Source organism: Anastrepha ludens, chromosome 6, assembly GCF_028408465.1.
Source record: "Anastrepha ludens isolate Willacy chromosome 6, idAnaLude1.1, whole genome shotgun sequence".
Classification (NCBI taxonomy): domain Eukaryota; kingdom Metazoa; phylum Arthropoda; class Insecta; order Diptera; family Tephritidae; genus Anastrepha; species Anastrepha ludens.
Genome location: NC_071502.1, coordinates 21,593,101 through 21,613,435, shown reverse-complemented (window position 1 = coordinate 21,613,435; position 20,335 = coordinate 21,593,101). Strand labels below are relative to the sequence as shown.

The 20,335-nt window shown below is 37.6% G+C and overlaps 1 protein-coding gene across 3 annotated transcripts; it reads left to right on the top strand.

Annotated features, from left to right (window-relative positions):
• Positions 1 to 415: 415 nt before the first annotated feature.
• Positions 416 to 20,074, top strand: LOC128868563 (vigilin). Of its 3 annotated transcripts, none has more exons than XM_054110799.1 (7): positions 416 to 476; positions 1,942 to 2,022; positions 12,229 to 12,309; positions 12,369 to 12,625; positions 12,732 to 14,585; positions 14,690 to 16,042; positions 17,462 to 20,074. In XM_054110799.1, the coding sequence occupies exons 3-7, from the start codon at positions 12,279 to 12,281 to the stop codon at positions 17,828 to 17,830; spliced, it is 3,864 nt and encodes a 1,287-aa protein (XP_053966774.1). In that variant the 5' UTR covers positions 416 to 476; positions 1,942 to 2,022; positions 12,229 to 12,278; the 3' UTR covers positions 17,831 to 20,074. The 3 variants fall into 3 exon arrangements, with proteins under 3 accessions (XP_053966774.1, XP_053966775.1, XP_053966773.1); XM_054110800.1 differs by having other exon boundaries at positions 430 to 476; positions 1,945 to 2,022; positions 12,372 to 12,625; XM_054110798.1 differs by having other exon boundaries at positions 430 to 476; positions 1,945 to 2,022.
• The last annotated feature ends 261 nt before the right edge of the window (positions 20,075 to 20,335 follow it).

The following is a 20,335-nucleotide window of genomic DNA, read 5'->3' as shown; positions in this document are numbered from 1 at the left end:
TCTATGCGACAGAGTCACTAAAAGTTAAAGCTCTCAGATTCGTGCCACTGTGCGAAGCCACGCCGGCCATTTGAACAATGTCATATTCCATATATGCAAAATGGCATGCATAAGCTTTTCAAATAAAAAATAATTTCGCACACCTTTTATTCCATTTCGACCGAGTGGCCATATGTACAGTTTTCTAACTGATTTTCTTACCAAGCTTGTTTACACCGAACATGTTTGAAACTATTTGGGAATTCAATTCAATTCAAATAAATTTGTCAGACAATTATTTCTTAATATTCTAAATAATATTTCTGCAGGTATTTTATCATGACAGTGGGTTAAAGATCGCCATTTGTAGAGTTACCCTCACATATTTCCTGTTCACCAGTGCAACCCTGTGCACGAACAAATGTAAAAGAAATTAAGAAACTCAGAAATTAACACGACATCACGACATCATTTAACACTTGGTCGTCTAAGAATCGGTACGTTTCAATATTACTGCGCGGTGTGCAGCCAAAATCTAGGCACTTGTAAAGTTAAAATTTGTAGATAAAGAATAATTGTATAGAGTTCCATAGATTATAATAGATTTGCTGTGGGAAGTGTATTACACATTGGCCGAATTTTAGGCAAAGTGAACAAATGTGGTTGGAAAAATATGAAAGGAAAAGAAATTGAGGCCGCCTTTGCTGCAGCGGCGGTTGTCTCATTGTGATGTGCCACCAAGTCAAGCGCACTGGTGCGGCGACGTCGGCAGCGAGTTGACGTTTGCGTCGATGTTAGCAGAGTGTGGGCTAACACAAATACAAGCATGGAAATTTATGCGACTATTTAGAATACATGTGGAATGGATGAACGGAGTGGGCAATTTAATAACTTCGATAATGTCTACGATAAGAAACTTTGTTGAAACTGACATTAATTCTTGTTTCCTATTGATATTGCCATAAAGATTACCAATATTGTAGGCGGAAAGAAGTAGTGAATGATTTGTGAAACAGAATGACATTTGTAAATGAAATGGCAACACTGATGTTTGGTACGTGGAGGTTTTGTCGGCTTTGGATGTATGGCGACAAGCGTCGCAGCATTTTCGACTCTGTCACAGTTCGCGTCTACGTTGGCGCATAATGCCAACGATGCTGCGGAAAACACGTTTTTCTTTTCATTCTTGCTTTTCAAGTTGCAAATGCCAATGAAAGAAAAATAAAACTGCATTTTTTTAGGTTCGATTCAGAGTTAATTTTCTTTAAAGTCGTGAGTGTCGAACTGCTTTCAACACATTGCAGCCAAGAGATAGCTAAGTTTTGCCACGCAACATATAAATTAGTTGGAATAAAATCCAGTGATAAACGGAACAGTGCAGCACTTTCGCTTTAAAATACACATCTATGTGCATAAATACAGCAGACCAAATCATTAATATTGCCTATATTTACTGGGTATTAAAGTATGTAGGATCGGGATGCATAACTAATATGGAAACACATTTGTTATGCTCTTTATTTGAATAAATTTTTTTATCGTGACAGTAAAAGGTTGATAATAGCATTGCCACGCATGTTAATTCTCCGTATCACGTTATCATTATCATTGACTGAAAAGTGCACAATATGGAATGCAATTTATGAAAAAATAGCACATCAAATAAGAATGTATAGGCATTATTCGTATATTTTTGAAGATCATAAGCGTGCGAAGACATAAATTTCTTAGTGCAAATAACATTTATGACATAAAACCAATACGTCTACATGAGCTCCTTTGCATCTACTTGTATTTAATCAGAGAATCGGTGATAAGCTTAAGAAATTTTGAATCAGGACTTAACTAGTTATCTTTTTTTTGCTTTTGAAGTAAATTGCAAAATATACAAATAAGCATGCTTTTGTTAAAAAAATGCGTATCTACCTTACTTACGGCTTGCTCAATTCAATTTATTTTCAGTAGAGGACAGCCCAAGTTATCAAACTGGATTTCACCGCGGTAGCAGTTAAATAGGCCGGATTTTTTGGAATTTACAGTACAGTAAGTTGATAAATGTCGCTCTTAAATAGTATATCTAAGTAGAGTTAAATCCAATTAATTTATTTAAACAAGTGTACTTAATGCAAATATGCATATGTAAGTGCAGAGCTGATCACTTCACGAACATTTTCATTGTAATGAAAAGTTTCGTGGGTTTAGAGAGAATTCGTGTGTGGACATATGATCTTTGTGTTAGGAGTGAGGGCGCGTAAAGGAGTTAAATTTATGGCAAACTGGTAATACTAACACCAACAACACTAGAATAGCAGGTTTGAGCGGTGAAAGTACGTGATAATGTAAGCGACGAGTTTCTGTATATATGTACATACAAATATTTTGCTTCTACAATGTTATTCTGTTCCGGAGTGATCGTTACTATACCGTCTTGTCTTTTACGACTTCGCTTAGTAATGCAAGTGTGCATAAGCACGTTTTCAGTTGACTGCGGATCACGTCACGTCTGCACATTTTTGAAGCGAAGAATATTTTTTGTTTCAAACAAATCAAATTTGAAGAATGCCTAGTATTGAACTAATTTCCCATTCCGGCAGTATATGTATTTTGTTTGTGTACTGTATTATGCATTCACAAAAACTACAAGTATTAGCAAGTTGTGGAATTTAGCAGGGCGCCATAAAGTCATCTCTTATAAAAACGCTTACTTAATTCACCCCAGAGTTGTAGAAAATCTTCTAACTTTTGATATTTCTTAAACTTCTTTAGAACCCGCAAATTTAAATATAACCTGATTTTTATTCACATGTGTGTTAGTGCTGTTAAATAAAAGGGTATGCCTGAGTTTTTGAAACTCCAGTTAAAATTGTTTTTCCGAGTTTTATTGACACCTTTCTTAATCAGCTAATTTTTAATCGCTCAGCCATGTGACAAAAAGCGAAGTACGAGTATTTGCAAGTAGAAGTTGACAGCTGTTTTTTTTTTACAACGCACGTGGTTTGAGTAACACATTTTAAAACTCAACTGATTACTGTAAACAATAATCATAGATAAACATATGATAATTCCGTATGAGCGTTGTTGTAAGAGCATGAAACATTCCCCTTTTACTTTGAGTTCTTGACAGCACAAAAACCGGGTCGCCCGGTAAAGCTAACATAGCCGACTGCAAATGAAGCGAATAGCGAAAGGGCTCATCAGGCTTTTCTTGCTCCAGAAAGTAAATCTTTCTTATTTATAGCCTCTGGGCATAGAAGTTGTGTAGCATTGTAATATTGCACTCGGTTCTTGGATTATGGAAATAACCTTTTCAGTTAGACCTTCAGTCATGCTCTTACAACAAATAAAAAACATACTTCATTAGTTATCAGTTTTTTGTAGTAAATTTTATACTGTATTTTCAGTGCTTTTAAATATTTACATAAATGTTTAATTCCTTTCCAATATCCGCCTTGCCATGCAGTGTCTGGCTACGAAATGTACAGAGTCGTCAGTATAATCATTACTAAAGCATTTGGTGATAAGGTGGAAATATGAAAGTCGTGATATGAACAGTATAAAAAAAATGTGTATACACAATGAACGAGTGGGTAGAAGAAAAAACACCGCAGCCGCTGTCTCTAGCTGGCGTGCAGTAAGTACGCTTAGCTTCACGCAGTTGCTGACGTGATCGTTACGATCAGAAGCTTCCAAATTTGTGAAATGGTTGAATCGCGCTGACACGTCGACAAAATGTGTTTTCGGCGCTGCCAGCGCTATGTTGCCGATGGCGCTGGTAATTGTGACTGCGATGCTTATAACTTTGGTGCTGTCTTAGAGCGATTGCGTTTTATACACAAACAAACATCGAACAAAATGGACGTTAATGCCTTTGTTTTTGTATTTTTAGAAAAAAAAAATTCCAATACCAATTTCTTATGATTTTTAGTAACTAATCCTTTAGCTTAAATTAAAAAGTAAAAATAACACAGTAAAAATATAGGCGAACAAACAAAATATGTATATGACTAAATTATTTCAAGTCTATAAGCCGCAGTCAGTGAGTGAGCTATGCAGTCACACGTTTTACTAGTATGCTTTGAGAAATAGAAAAAAAAATAATTGAGGAAAAATTGTTGGTTGGTTTTACCTGTTGTCTACTCAAGCAGTCAACTGTTTCGAATACTCCAACAGGCCGTTCGCACGATCTACGTTAACTTGAATAAAACAAATATAAAAACGCACCAATACACTTGTCCATTGTACCGGCTTTACTATGCCGTGTCGTCTACCGCTACCGCCTCTTCTGCTGCGCTCCGTGTGAACGAAAGCTTGGCCAGTGTCTTGGCGAATATTTGTTTGATACTGGTATTGGTGGTGGCGTTGATGACGGCGGTAGATCCTATCCGGGTTTTCTTTATTTCTCCACCACATTCTTTTGACACATTTTCGTACCACAACTTGAAAGCAATGCAACAACTATTTAGCTTATTGCTATTAGCTAGTTGTACGGCGGCGGCGGTGCTATAGTTGTGCCATTCGCATACAAATGCCTGTCTGCATTTGTAGATTTGTAAAAAGAGGAATATGGGCTAGGTATGGTGCTGGTGCTGGTGCTGGTGTTTGGTATTTGGTGTTCTGCAACCAAAAGACAAAAAATGAAAAATAAAAATAAAAACTTAGTAAAATATAAATGCCAAGAAAGCTCACAATGACAATGGTCCAAATTGCCGTTTGCTGGCTTGTTTCTTGATACCAGTGCACTACCACTACCTTTGCTATGTTTGGATGGTACTTTTCGATTGTTGCGATCAGTTTCAGTTACACTGTACTATGAGGTAGGGCAATATTGCTAAACGCATTCTTCTCGGTAATAGGTAGGCGTTAACTGCAATGCTACTAAGATTCAACTCTTTTTGGTTTCGATTAATGACAGAAATCGATCTTGCAAATTGCTCTATAACCAGACATTGGACTGCAGTATGCATTTGTGGCTAACGCTCAACACTCTTGTGTTGTTAAATGAATTTAGTTATTTTTTGTTATGTTCCATCTGTGTATATTATTTATTAAGAATTGAATTAAACTATCTCCGACGACGAAGAAGAATATTATAATTTAAAAGTTGCTAGTTAGTGTCCCCCTTTGGACATATAAAGTGTATGATGACTTTAAACCGTTTTTGTAAAAAGAAAATTAAATACGTAAAGCCATGCAATGAGCATTTCCTAGAAACGTAAGAAATTTCATACATCTGATTTTCTTTTTACACGATAGATTATTATTTCGATTAGCTGTTTGTGCATTGCGATCTATTCGAAACAGTTTTAGGCTGTTAATAAATCTTAAAACCGCTGTAGGCTTAATTTCTACCCAGGAGGTTTGGATCTATAGCCCCATTTCCTATTTTTGCCGCTGCTGGGCATCTATCGCACCTATCTTTTTCATGTGATAATTAAGTTTACAATATCCTGTTGGTAGTTCAGTGTAAAGTTGTATGTCCTTTCTGCTTAGGTTAAGGATAGCTTCTGCCTTTATCCGTCCGGATCTATGAGTTTGTTCGATTGCAGCATGACCGATTGGACTCTGCAGTAATCGATTAAGCTTCGTTGTTCCTGCTCACGTAGAAAGACACTTTTGAAGTTGTTATTTCCGCAGAAAGGTTAAGGACCTATGCAGGGAGTATCTGCCCGATAGATACGTTCCCAAAAAATTCGTCAAAAAAACAAAATTCGTGTATAAAGAGAATTAGGTGAAAACAATATTAAAAAAATACCATTTGAGTTCACTTAAGAATTTATTTCGTGCTTAGACATTTTAAATCATTCAATTACTATAAGAAATAAATTATTAAACAGCGAGAGCAAAATCTGTCGAGTCTCAGATACTTTTACTGATACTAATTTAAACGCTTCGTACATGCGTCGAAAAATCTCACTCTATTTGCTCTATTCCTATATCTTTGCGATCCTGCAGGCAAGCAAAATGCTTAGGGAATGCGGGAGCGAAGGAGATATTAACATTTTCTCCGATAAACAAGCCGCGATCAAATCTCTGACGACGCCACGGTGCAGAACGAAACTAGTAAACTCCTGGAAGGAGGAGATCAAATCTCTTAGGTGTGCAGTTAACATTTCTCTAATCTGGGTTCCATGACATAGGTACATAGAGGGAAATGAAATTGCTGATGAGCTTGCCGGGAAGGGGACTGAATTGGCCTCAGAGACGTTCTACCCGGGCATCGGCATACCCCCGACAGTTGTTAAAGGAGAACTGCATAAATTATTTCTCAAGAAAGCGCAGAAAAGATGGACATCTATTTCTTCATGTGTTATTTTGAAGACAATTTGGCCCCAGTACAATATGTGGAGGACTCAGAAAGTCGTTTAGACTCCTCGCCATTCAATTTCCGAACTCGTAGCTGTGTTTACCGGTCACTGGACGATCGGCACATACGTGGAAAAGCTAGGCTTACCATTTAACTTCCATTGCAGAAGCTTCAGAGAAGGAGACTGTTGAGCACTTTTTCTGTAAATGTCAGAGTTTGGCAGCTAGACGATTAAAATCACTGGGTGCTCCTTTATTCGACAGTCTGGGGCAGTGCCTAAATCCCATCAATCTTCCCTGGCTGGCTGTAGATATCTGCCTGTTGGAGGTTTCATAATGGCTCCAAATGGCGCTTTAGTGTTACTTGAGGAGTGCCAGACTGGCATTTCAACCATTTCACCTACCTACCTACGTGCTCTATGAGATTCAAGAAAATTTAAAAAAATGTTGAAAATCGTGTTAAAACAAAACAATTCGTGTAGGAAAAGAATTTTTTTCTTTTAATACGTGTAAGGAGGAAATTAGGTGTATATCATTTCCCCAATATTCCAAAAATTTCAAACAAAAAATATTTCGTACAATTATTGTTAAAATTGTAAAGGTGTTTCATTTATTTTCAGTTGAAGTGAAAAACAATAATATAAATTCTTACTTTCTTTTTCACCGAATTGCTTCATATGAACGTCTTATAACGCCCAAATAATAGTCCTGACCTTCTGCCAAAAACTCGTGGTGTGCAATACCGTTGTAATCTATAAAATCCGTAATCATCGCTTCCTTTTTTGACTGAAAACGGTTTTTCTTTTGTCAATCTCGTCTTCCGTTTCGTTGGTTTCACTCGCATTAATATCAGGTATAAAATTACAGTTGTCAATGTTATAATCTGCTTCTGTATCAGAAGGATTCTCCTCACTGTCATTTCTGTCATCCAAATAGTCTTCTATCTGTTGCTGGGAAACATTTTTTGTCCGGTTTTCCATTTTTGACCCTAAAAAAACGAAATCTGTAACGTAAAATACGAAGTGGGGTAACTTGGGTCCCCCAAACGAAAAACTTACCTTATAATTATAAATAAATTAATAATAGAATGCCACTAATAAGTTTTTATACAGGATTTAAAATAAAACTCGACTACCTAAAGGGAAAAAGAGAGATAGAAATTATTTACGAAGTTATTAAAGAAAAACTAATCTTGGGGGACCACCTAAAGTCCCCCACTCCGTACTCTAAGGCTTAAATCCATAAAAATTTAAATTTATTTAGAATATTTTAGCGTTTTTGGTTTGTTTAATTAATATTAACAAAAATGTTGTAAATAAACTCAGCTGATATGTCTTCTTCTACTAGTTTTTGCAAATGATTGGAGAATTTTCGTTTACGCTCTATATTGGATTGATGGCTGGTGATGGCTTATTTTGTTATCGAACCCTACCATTTACTGAAACATGTGCCCAGGAATTTACTTAAAATATTACTAAATTACTAAATTTGGTTCATATAATAAAATAAGTTTTGCAAGCTGCTATAACGGAAAAAATTGTTAGTGTTATTAAACAGAAAAAAGTGGGAGGAGCATTAAAAGTGAAGTTGACTTAATTTTATTTAGAATAGGATTACTGGAAATCTAATGAATGCATATTTAAACGAAATCTTACCTAAACAAAAAAAAGAAGATATATTTATGCAATTTAGTCAAATTAGGCATGGTTCACCTAGGGCTGATATTGGCGACAGCTTCAGCTCACTTGCTATACCAGTACTTTAGTTATCTTAAGGCCTCTTCTAATCGCCATTTCTTGAATTCGATATCTCTGCTCGGCTAACGAGACAAAAAATTTACATGTGAAAGTTATCGAGCAAGATTCGCCGTTAGTGAGAGTGATTATACCTCATAAAACTGGTATGACTCATTATTTTACAAAAAATGTATTTTTAGGCAGCTCTATTCCAGCGCTACCCTGTTAAGAAAAGCATTTTTCTAATTTGTTGTGATTAAAGAAAAGCAAACGAGCAATGAACAAATGAACAATGAGCGATTAAATTTGGTAAGCGTAAGCATAATCCCTAAAATATCCCTCCTTATATCTGGAAACGCAGGTCTTAACATGCCGGTTGTGAGCTAACAGGCTAAAAACAAAGTTTCTTGAACATCGCTAAACTGATGTGGCTTCACATAAAATTCTCTCGCTTGGTGAGCGGAATGATTCTGTAAATAAATTAATGTATATGAATATGGCGTCGAAATTCTAAAAAATTTTATGTGGCTTTTGCCAAAGAGGTTTGTGCTCAGCATTGAAAAGTAGTAGTGGAATCGCGGTAAAATTTCATGTATAGCTGTGTTATTCATCTACCTTAAATTCAATTATAAAATATATTAAGTTCAATAGAATAGAAAAAACTTCTTCGAAACGACGATCATTGAAACTAGCGTACGTAAAATGTGGAGAAAATAGGACATCAAAAGGTTTTTCTAACAGCGGTTGTTCCTTGACAGGCAATTTGGAACGCCCACAATGTATGTATATTGTGTATTTGTATTATAAAGGGTGGGGTGATCAATTTAGAGGTGTCGGACAATCTTTATTATTTTTGTGTAGTACCATTCATTACATTTATTAAGAAAAAGTCTTTCAAATGTTGGCAGCAACTGTGACGTAATTTGGCCATCCGTAAACACCAATTTTGAATGACCCGCTGGAGGTCTTCGGTCGGTAGTTCGTGAATAACTGTAGGAATGTTGGCTTCCAATGCCTCAATCGCAGCTGGTTTGCCCACAAAGCATTTAGACTTTACATACCCTCAAAAATAAAAGTCCAAAGGTGTGATATCACACGACCTTGATGGCCAATCCACTGATCCGAGACAAGAGATAAATTACTCACCGAAACGACGGCGCAGTAAATTTATTGTTTCATGGGCTGCATGACAAGTAGCGCCGTTTAGTTGTAATCAAATGTAGTGGAGATCGCGGGCTCCAATTTCCGGCATCAAAAAGTCATTTATCATGGCGCGATAGTGTTCGTAATTACATTGGCGCCAGCCTCGTCTTTAAATAAATATGAGCCAATGATTCCTCCAGCCCATAGATCGCACTAAACGGCTGTTTTCAATCGATGTTATGGCTGTTCTTGAATGGCTTGATTTGTCAAAGAACCCTATTGGGGAAAACTACCTCCCAATCTGATCACCCTTTATGATGAAAAGGGCTCCCATGAAACCATCTGCTATTTTGCTATTTGGCCTCGGTAGTGTAGCGTAAGTGCACTAGCCTGCCATCCAATAGCTTATGGGTTCGACGTAAAGTACGGTCCTCGCACTTTTCCAATTTTACCTACTTGCCCTGTTTCTAACAAAAAAAAAATCCTGCAATTCCATTCTTCAACCCGAAAAACGTATCCTTTCCATCCTTGCTCCCGCACAATAGTCAGCGCATTATTTGCATTGTGGCTGCTAAGGCAAGCAAAAAACAAAGAAAAGCACGCAGTTGCACATTGCATCCGTGGCGCCAGGAAGAGGAAGCGGGCCACTGCGGTAATAGTGCAGACACACAAAATTTCGCGAAGTCCTTAACCAAATGCGATCCTTCTAGCAGAAAAATGTGAAACACAGATGGCGCTCCAAGCAGCAAGAAGGCGTTGTTCTTAAGCAATCACCTACCCTGTCAGAAATCAAAACAGATTAACGAAACTAACGGAAAACTGAGTCTTGTCGAGGCCAAATGCCCTCAAGAGGAGTGAAAAAGGGGAAAAAAAAGAATTTCTAAGTTTATGTAAGCTAATATCGCATGCCCGATTCATTAACGGCAGAAAACTTTAAGTCGTATTTTACACCCCTCCGAAAGCTTACTGATAGTCCTATCCGCCTTGAGACCCACGATCCATTGGATCGGTAGCCTGAGAAAGTTGTTCGTTACGCTAGGCATCCATTGAATAGACGAGTAATAACATAATAATAGAGCCAACTGGGAGCGAAAGTTAACACAAAATAAACGCAAGGATTAGCAATAATCAGGGTAATTGGACAAAATATTGGTCGCTATCTGAATACATAAATAGTATGTACGTGGAATTTTTCTCTTACTTTTATCGAAGCGCACGGTAGTGCATATGTATGTGTGAAACACTCCGCGCCTCGTACATATATAAACACCTAATTATAAAAAAAAATATGAATCTACATATGCCAACACAAGTAAAGTTATTAAATTTGGTCGACTCCTTTGGAAGCCTTATCATAAGCTTTTTTATACAATAGTTTTTTTTTTTTTTGTAATTTATTTAACTTACACTCATTTGTGGGCTGTTTAGCTGAACTAAACGCTTCGATTTTTGTATAATCATATACAGTTATATATGTACGTACATACATTTGTATGTGCTTCGGTGTAATTATCTCAGAGTAGTTGCTTATCAGTCGTGCAGTCGAGACCCTCAATGTAGTTGGTGTTTAAGCGCCAAGTAAAATGTGTGGCACATAAAAAGAAAACAGAAATATGAAATTCTTATCAGTTTTCAAAATATTATAGAACAAATAATGCCTTTTTCTGAGACGTGTACGATTTCACAATTCAGATCTGCACATGAAGTTGTCATTCACTGACAAAAGTAGGTTGATAAGAAGAGAGATATGCTCCCTGGAGTGAAGCCTGATAATGCAGCAGAATTTATAATACGAAAATTGAAGTTTATTCCAATTTAAGTCTAATAAAGATAGGAAAGTAAATACCTTTTTGAGGGAAAATAGTGATGGTACTGCTAAGTCTCTGTACATAACTGGCAACACATAACTAGCGGTGCCGATGGGCAACTTATATACATATCTTCTCAATGAGCGGTTTGCCCTCCTAAGCGACAGTCAAGTTTTAAGTGATTAGGGGTAGTCTGAGGCCTGAAAAAATTATGATTTTCAATAATTTTTTTTTTGCTAGTCAATTGCTCATTTTACAAAAATAAAAACATTGCATTAATACATCATGTTCCGACTTGATTGTAGCAAAATTTCAGAAAAAAAAAAAAAAAAATAATAATAATTGTAAAAGTTATCGCTCTCTGTGGGCATCCCGTTTCTCCATAAGACCCTTGCGGTGATCATCACAAGTCCTTGGAAAAATCAATCGGACAAGAGAAATTAATTTTACTAATAGAAAATCTTGTGCCTGATCGAAGCTTTGTTTTTTTTTTAATTAACAATATCAGGAAATATTTTTCAGATTTTCGAGGAAAAAATTGTTAAAAAAAATCGAAATTTTTGAAAAACAAAAATCCTTCGATCAGGCACGAGTTTTTTATGTTTTTCAAAAGCAGTATAAATTTTATTGAAATCTACCAAGCGGTTTTTAAGTTACAGTGGCCACCAGTTCAAAAAACATAGTTTTGAGAAAAACGCGTTTAAAGTTTTGCTATCTACTCCGGGGCACCCGAGCGTCTTTTGTTAATTCTTCAATAACTCGAAAAGTATTTGTCGGATTCACTTCAAATTTTCGCACAATATTTTTAAGAAAATGCAAAAAAATCAGAGTTTTTGAAAATTCTGACTACCCCTAACCCCTTAAGGGCCATTTTAATATCGTTTGCAGTAAAGTGTGCACTAGTCCTGAAGTCCATAGAGAGACAAAACTCTCTAGGGACGCGCAATCGCAACCAACTCCTATGGGTGCCAGGCCATAAAGCAGCGATTAGCCAGAGAAGTGACGGCGGCTACTAAGCTGCAAATTGTGGTGGACGACACACCATGCAAGAGGAGCTCAGGAGAGCATCCACATTGATTCCACTAGGTCCTTGCCAGGAGGTTATAATGTTGAAAAGTTCAAACATACACCTGCACGTGAACATCAACCCAACTTTTTTTTGTTATATTATTTTTTATTATGTTTACTATTATTTATAATTAAAAATTTACTAAAAATAGCAATTGAAAACTGAAACATTCATTCTCGCTCCTTTATAGTGGTACTGTAACGACTTGGAACGAAAAAGGACTCTTCTCTTTTTTAAGTAATGCAAGCAGCAGTGATGGAGGAATCAAACGGTTGGTTTTGTATGAATACAATCACTTAGTTCAATCATTAAATTGCATATTTTTCGCAGTAGAGACCGTTGAACAACAAATCAACACCAACACTATCACCAACAACCAGCAACAAGAGCAGGCCCAGCTCGAGCAACCATCCTCACCCACTTCTGTCGCTACGCCGACAAGCACCAATAGCGGCACCACCAACAATCCAACGCCAACATTTAGTTATGACGACTTGTTCCCGGCATTGCCAGCGAATACCGCCGCTCCACTGAGCAGTAACGCTGGCCCACCCTGTGTGCGTGTAACGACTACGCAAAAAACCCAGGTCAGTATAAAAAACTGTTAGATTAGATAGATTTTATTTGTATATACATAGATATGCATGTATTATATTCGTATACTTTTTATATTCACACGTATATGGACGATAGGTGTTGCACGTGTCTGGCGATGAGCGAAAAACTACTGAATCGGACAAGTTCGGCGAGGGTGAATCGAAGCGTATCTGTCAGCAAATTTCAAAGGATACAGGCGCTCAAATTGAAATCGCCACTGGCAAAAATCAATCTCTGACCTTCTTGATTAAGGGCAAGCAAAGCGAAATCTTGGATGCACGTCGTCGCATTCTAATGCATTTCTCAACTCAAGCCAGCAAACAGGTATCGATACCGAAAGAGCACCATCGTGTCATTCTCGGCAAGCGCGGCGAACGTTTGCGTGAGCTGGAGCGTGTAACCGCAACACGCATAAATATCCCTACTCAAACGGAGGAGAGTGAGGTGGTCACCATTTTGGGTACTAAGGAGGGTATTGAAAAGGCCGAGCAAGAGATCCGCCAATTATCGGCTGAACAGTATAAGAAGTGCTCGGATCGCACTTCGGTGCCAAAAGTGTATCATCCGTTTATTGTTGGCCCCAACAATGAGAACCTCGCCAAGTTGATGGAAGAAACCGGGGCGAAGATCAATGTACCGCCACAATCGGTACAAAAGGACGAGATTGTGATTTCGGGCGAGAAGGATGCCGTAGCCAATGCTAAGGCTAAAGTGGAAGCTATCTATAAAGAAATGGAAAAGAAGTGCTCCACTGTTAGTGTTGAAGTAGCGAAGTCGCAGCATCGCTATGTTATCGGTCCGAAAGGTTCAACGTTGGCGGATATTCTTCGCATCACTGGAGTTTCAGTTGAAATGCCACCCACAGATTCGCCATTGGAGACAATAACATTGCGCGGCCCGCAGGTGGCATTGGGTAACGCGTTGACCGTGGTTTACCAGAAGGCCAACTCCGTTAAATCGGTGGAAATAGAAGCGCCTAATTGGACACATAAATATGTGATCGGACGCAAAGGTGCCAATATGCGTCAACTGGAGGAGGAATGCCCCAATGTGAATGTCTTCTGTCTGGATGATAAAATCAAACTAGAAGGCGATCCCGAACGCGTTGATCAGGCAACAAATTATCTCAACGATATTGTACGCAACTACTTGGACCACTACACTTACGTGGTGATGACAGTGAATCCATCCTACTATAAGCATATCATTGGTAAAGCTGGCGCAAATGTGAACCGCTTAAAGGACGAACTGAAAGTGAATATCAATATTGAAGAGCGTGAAGGTCAAAATAACATACGTATTGAAGGGCCGAAGGAGGGCGTTCAACAGGCTCAGCTTGAATTACAAGAAAAAATCGACAAACTGGAAAATGAAAAGTCAAAGGATGTGATCATCGATCGCCGTTTGCATCGTTCGATTATTGGTGCCAAGGGCGAAAAGATACGTGAGATCAAGGATCGCTATCGCCAGGTTACTATCACCATACCAAGTCCTCAAGAAAATACGGACATTGTTAAACTACGCGGCCCCAAAGAGGATGTCGACAAGTGCCACAAAGATTTGCTGAAACTAGTTAAGGAGATACAGGAGTCATCACACATCATCGAGGTACCAATATTTAAGCAGTTCCACAAATTCGTAATTGGAAAGGGCGGAGCCAATATCAAGAAAATACGCGATGAAACTCAAACAAAAATCGATTTGCCAGCGGAGGGGGATACGAACGAAGTGATTATGATCACAGGAAAGAAGGAAAATGTACTTGACGCCAAGGAACGAATTCAAAAGATTCAAAATGAGTTGTCCGACATCGTCACTGAAGAGGTGCAAATTGAGCCGAAATTCTACAACTCCATCATTGGCACCGGCGGTAAACTAATTTCAGCCATTATGGAAGAATGTGGCGGGGTTTCCATAAAGTTTCCCACTAGCGACTCGAAGAGCGATAAGGTAAGGAGTAGTACCAAATGCTTTACACTATTAATCTACTTATCGTTTTGTGGTTTATTCGATAATTCTTGAAATCTATAAATCTTATACGCCATTTATTCCAGGTGACAATTCGTGGTCCAAAAGACGATGTGGAAAAAGCCAAAGCTCAACTTCTCGAACTTGCCAACGAACGCCAACTGGCCTCATTTACTGCTGAGGTACGTGCCAAGCAACAGCATCATAAATTCCTAATCGGTAAGAATGGAGCTTCCATCCGCAAGATCCGCGACGCCACTGGTGCGCGCATCATTTTCCCTTCCAATGAGGATGAGGATAAGGAGGTTATAATAATTATTGGCAAAGAGGACAGTGTGAAGTCTGCCAAAGAGCAATTGGAGGCCATCATCAAAGACATCGATCAAGTTACCGAGGGCGAAATTTCCGTCGATCCCAAGTACCACAAACATTTCGTTGCAAAGCGTGGCGAAATTTTGCATCGAATTTCGGAAGAGAACGGTGGCGTTATGATTTCCTTCCCACGGCCAGGTGTCGATTCTGACAAGGTTACCTTGAAGGGAGCCAAGGATTGCATTGAGGCTGCGAAGCAACGAATCGCCGAAATTGTTGCCGACTTGGAAGCGCAGGTCACCATTGAGGTGGTCATTCCGCAGCGACTGCATCGCACAATAATGGGTGCGCGCGGCTTCAAGGTGCAACAAGTGACCTCTGAGCATGATGTACAAATTAAATTCCCCGATCGCGATGCTACTAATCCTGTTGAGGGTCTAGTAAACGGTACCAATGGTAGTGGTGAAGATTGCGATGAAAATGCCGAACCGGTGCGTGAATGCGATATTATTCGCATTACTGGCCGCACCGAAAAATGTGAAGCGGCAAAACAAGCATTGATTGGCTTGATACCGATCGTTGAGGAGCTTGAGGTGCCCTACGATTTGCATCGTACAATCATCGGTCCCAAAGGTGCCAATGTACGTCAATTTATGTCAACCTATGATGTGCACATTGAGTTGCCGCCCAGCGAAACAAAGTCTGACCTGATAAAACTCAGCGGTACGCCGGCGCACGTGGAGGAAGCTAAGGCTGCTTTAGACAAAATGATCGAAGAGTACGAAGCAGATCGTGCTGATCGCGAGCTGCGTTCGTATGAGCTGAAAATCGATGTGGATACACAGTACCACTCCAAATTGATTGGACGCCGTGGTGCCGTTATCAATAAGTTGCGCGCCGATCATGACGTGCAAATCTCGCTGCCAAAACGTACAGATCCCGATCCAAGAATCATTACCATCACCGGCTATCAAGCCAATACTGAAGCAGCGCGTGATGCCATTATGGAAATCGTCGGTGATTTGCAGGATTTGTACCGCGAAGTCATCGAAGTGGACTCCCGCATACATTCGCACATAATCGGACATCGTGGGCGCACCATTCGAAAGATCATCGAGGACTATAAGGTAAGCACAAATTCATACAAATACGACTTGAAAACTTTGTGCACATATCAATAATTGTTCGTGACCCACAAATGTATTCTGAATTCTACATATGAGTGGGGGAGGTCAACACGTTTTGGAATGGAGGGCATAGAAAAGGGAAGGGGTGATTATTTTACATAGCACTATTTTTCTCTATGTAATTATAAATATTTGCTTAGTTTCAATCAAATCGGTTCATTAAACTATTGTTGAGTTTCGAGTCGTGTTTAAGTTCAAGTTCAAAAAAAAAAAAAAACAATCACGGATCATTATTCGAGTAGATCTAATTACAAGGGCACTGTCGGAAGTAAATTGAAGACGATCAGCGCTCAGGCCGAAGGATTCCCACTCTGGAGAGAATACAGAATGTGTGGCCAACATCAGACCTTTAAGCTGTTTTTCAGCGTTCTTGAAGAATTCTACTGATTTGCTGACGTAATAAGGATTGTGGCTGCGATTTGTTTACAAAAGGGGTAGAGAAAAACTGATAAACAAAAAAATGAATTCAGTGTCTGTCCATGTTACTTCGTTGCCGTCGGAACAACGACTGATTGTATTAAACTTAGCTCACTTTTAACTCTTTTTTTTTGTTTCATTCATCGCTTTCTCTCTGGCGTAACCCCTATGACATAAAAGCCAGAGTTACTCTCACAATATTGCTTGGGATGGCCAAAACCTGTAATCTATCATCCTTGGAGGCTTCCGGTCTTGTTTGAAAAAGAAATAAATCCAGAAATTTTTGACTATCATCTTGGTATATCTCAAATCAGCGCATGATAGGCCCCGCTAGTGCTCACTGCCCTGCAGAAGCCCCAGAGCGGCGACTGTTAGCGAAATTTTTTGTATCTGTAACAAGAACTGTAATGAATTTATGAATCGAATTGTTACTCGATATAAACTTTGGTTTCACCCTTTTGATTCTGAGTCGGCGCACGAGTTTATACAGTTTCAGAAAAAGGTGTTGCACGGCCTAAGAAGGTCAAGCTGTGTATCAATCGGCTGGAAAAGTTGATGGTTGCAGTTTTTACATTTTATTTTTCAGAAGGCATCTTAGTGGTTGCAATACGCCCGTTTACTAGAGTAATGATTCCATAATCTACGTTTAGCGCTTGCAGGTCATTTATTTTGAAAATGTGAGAAACTTTTAAAGGTACATACTTATATATTATATAATAAATTATATGCAAGTTCTGAGGAGTGTATTATTTATGCTTAAAGGATAGTACTTCGTAAAAGAAAATAATTTCATATCTTATTTCACATTCATTCCGCGCATTTTTTGATCTTCTGTCATAGCTCAGAAATTATCCCTTGTCATTGGCATGAAAACTACATTATCACAATTGATTTGTTCCTCTTCGATTATTGAAGCTAACAGCGTTTTGTCCTATATTACAGGTGGACATCAAATTCGCTTCTTCGGACGATGCTCAAACTAATCGCAATGCCGTAACAATTATCGGCAAAGAAGAGAATGTCGAAAATGCCAAGGAAGTTATACTCAATATGGCCGAGGATTATACCAACGAATATTTGGACAATTTGCCACCTTCGCCACAACCTCAAACAGTGGCAGCCTTCCTACCGGGTGGTGGAAACGAAAATGGTTTTGTCATTAAGGATGCACCATGGGAAAGAGCTAACGACAGGCAAGGCAAGAGCTCTGCACCCAACACTCAGTCGCAAGAAGATTTCCCAGATTTCGCAGCTGGCGGTCCCACACCAGTGGCTTCGCCCTTAACATCGGCATGGGGACCGAAAAACTAAACGAAATTAATTCAAACAAAGAAAAAAATACTAATCCGTAAAAAAAGAAGTTTACAAAAAGCAGACAAAAAAAAAACAGTAAAAATTGCAAACGCATCAAAATATATAAAAAATATGAAAAGATAGGCAAACGATGAAAGAAAATTCTTGAAACACAAACACAAGAAAACTGAGAAGGAGGAGCATATTAGGTAGGAGATCAGCAATGCACATACGCACACTCACCAACAAAAGTGAGTGCCAAATCGAAGGTTGTCCATAATAGCGTTTTTGTTCTAAAATCAAATTTGCGTTGCAATGACTTCACTAGAATCACTAAAAACAAATCACTAAACAAACAACAACAACAATCAACATCCCAATTTAAAAGACAGCATCGAAACATTAAAAACAAGTGAGGAATTTTATATGCTTGTAATTTGCAATTTACGCAATCCTTTGCAAGCTAAGTCCCAATGGAAGTGTAATGTGTATAACGGTTTAAAAGTAGATGTTAGCATTACGTAGTTATCGACAAATAAGAGCAAAAGTGTTAAGTTATAAGAAATGTTCTTTATTTGCGTAGGTTCACATAACCGTTAGTTTTTCGTATTTATCAGACAGAATAGCTGCCGGATTTTTTGACACTTGATCTTGCGTTGCCTAATTGCGTTAATATTATGTGAGAAATTTTTTGTTGTCGTTTGTTACGCCTTTGGAAGTTAACCGTGGAACAGGGCATTTCAATATCATACTCACACACTCACACCACGTACACATGTTCATTCTTATTTTGCATATCGTTGGTGAAAAGCTCAGCAGTTCAGTTATAGAGTTGACCTCTTTTCTATCAAACGCGCTTTTCATTTACATACGTAAACGCTCCAACGAAAAAATGGAAAACTTCTAAATCCCAAGTAAATCTGTAATTACTTTTTCGACTACGTGAATATGCTAAAAGAAATGTTATATGCATACATACATACATTAGGCTTGACTTGGTTATTACACACGCATAGATGCATGCAAGCATACATTAACCTTTGTCTTTTCTAGTGTCTGTAAAGTAGAATGTTTTTAAAAAGTAGATTTTTCAAATATGTTACAAATGTCTGCCCTAAAATGTTTTAATTTATATATATATACATACACACATACATATATAATTTATATAGGGAGCGAAGATTGCAAGTGGAAAATGCAACGAAGATATGAAATTATATTGAAAAGATAATTTTTTTAGTATAGCTGAAGAGAATGCAGATGATTTTAGTATTTGCCAACCTTCTTTGTATTGATCTTTTGGATAATCATGAACCGGAGACGGAGACGCTTCAGCAGAGAGTTAGTTAGCTGATGGCAATATTTTTTTCTTTAAATATAAAATCTTAATTTTGCGGAGTAATGTAAAAATAAAGTGTTTTATATTTGTATTTAATTATATATCAATTCTATATATATTATCTATTATATACATAATATAAAACGATTATATTATACCTATGCTCATTAAAATGCGAAATGTCTCTTTCAAATCCTACGAACCGATTCACATTATTATGCTGCCTATCATTGGTACACACAGCCACACACACACACAAACACACACCACAATTGAGTGCGATGGGGTCTTGCTTAACATAAAACTCTTTAAACTATTTCGAGAGCATAACTTTATTGCATAGCGAAGACCTTACAATTACAATTTAAATTTTCTCTTGCGTTTTCTTTTGTTGTATTTTTTGTATTAAGTCGAAAGTCGAAACAAACTGCGTTGTCATTTACAAGTATATATGCATATGTGCGTATATATTTGAAAGCAACAATACGATACCTCTTTACACAGTTCTCCAATCAAATAAAGCAGAAAAACAAACAAAACAAAAAAAAGAAACAAAAAACAACAAAACAAAAGAAAAACTGTATTCCTGTGCAATTAAAAGTCTTCATTTTTTCGGCTTATAGTTTTACATTTTTGTGCGATTTATTATAATTATTATTTTTTCTAACGCAATTTACACAATTATATAAAAATATGATATTTTTTTTGCAAAACATTTTAAACTTAACTGAGTTAAGGAGTAACAACGATTTTTATAAAATTTATGCATTGAAACCACAAATACAATACACAGAATATACATAAATAGTATAGACGTTGATGAGCTCCTTAACGCAAATAAATACGATTTATATTATTCATTGAATATAAATAAAAATGGAAAACATAGTTAAAATAAAAAACAAAAAAATACGTAAAACCAATTTCAGTTTGTGTTTTATTTTTTCTTTGCTTTTTTCATAGCAATTTACAACGATGTATAATTTTTTTCTTTTTTTTTTTTGTGGAATTTCGATTCCCATTATTTTTTTCACATTTTCTTTTGCTTCCTTCACTTGAATACACAGCTTATTGGTGAAACGAAGTAATGAAGAAACAAGTTTTAACGGTACAACCTGACGTATTTTTTTATAAGCATATACACATAAAGAAAATAATCGATTCCCATAAGTTATATTGCAGAT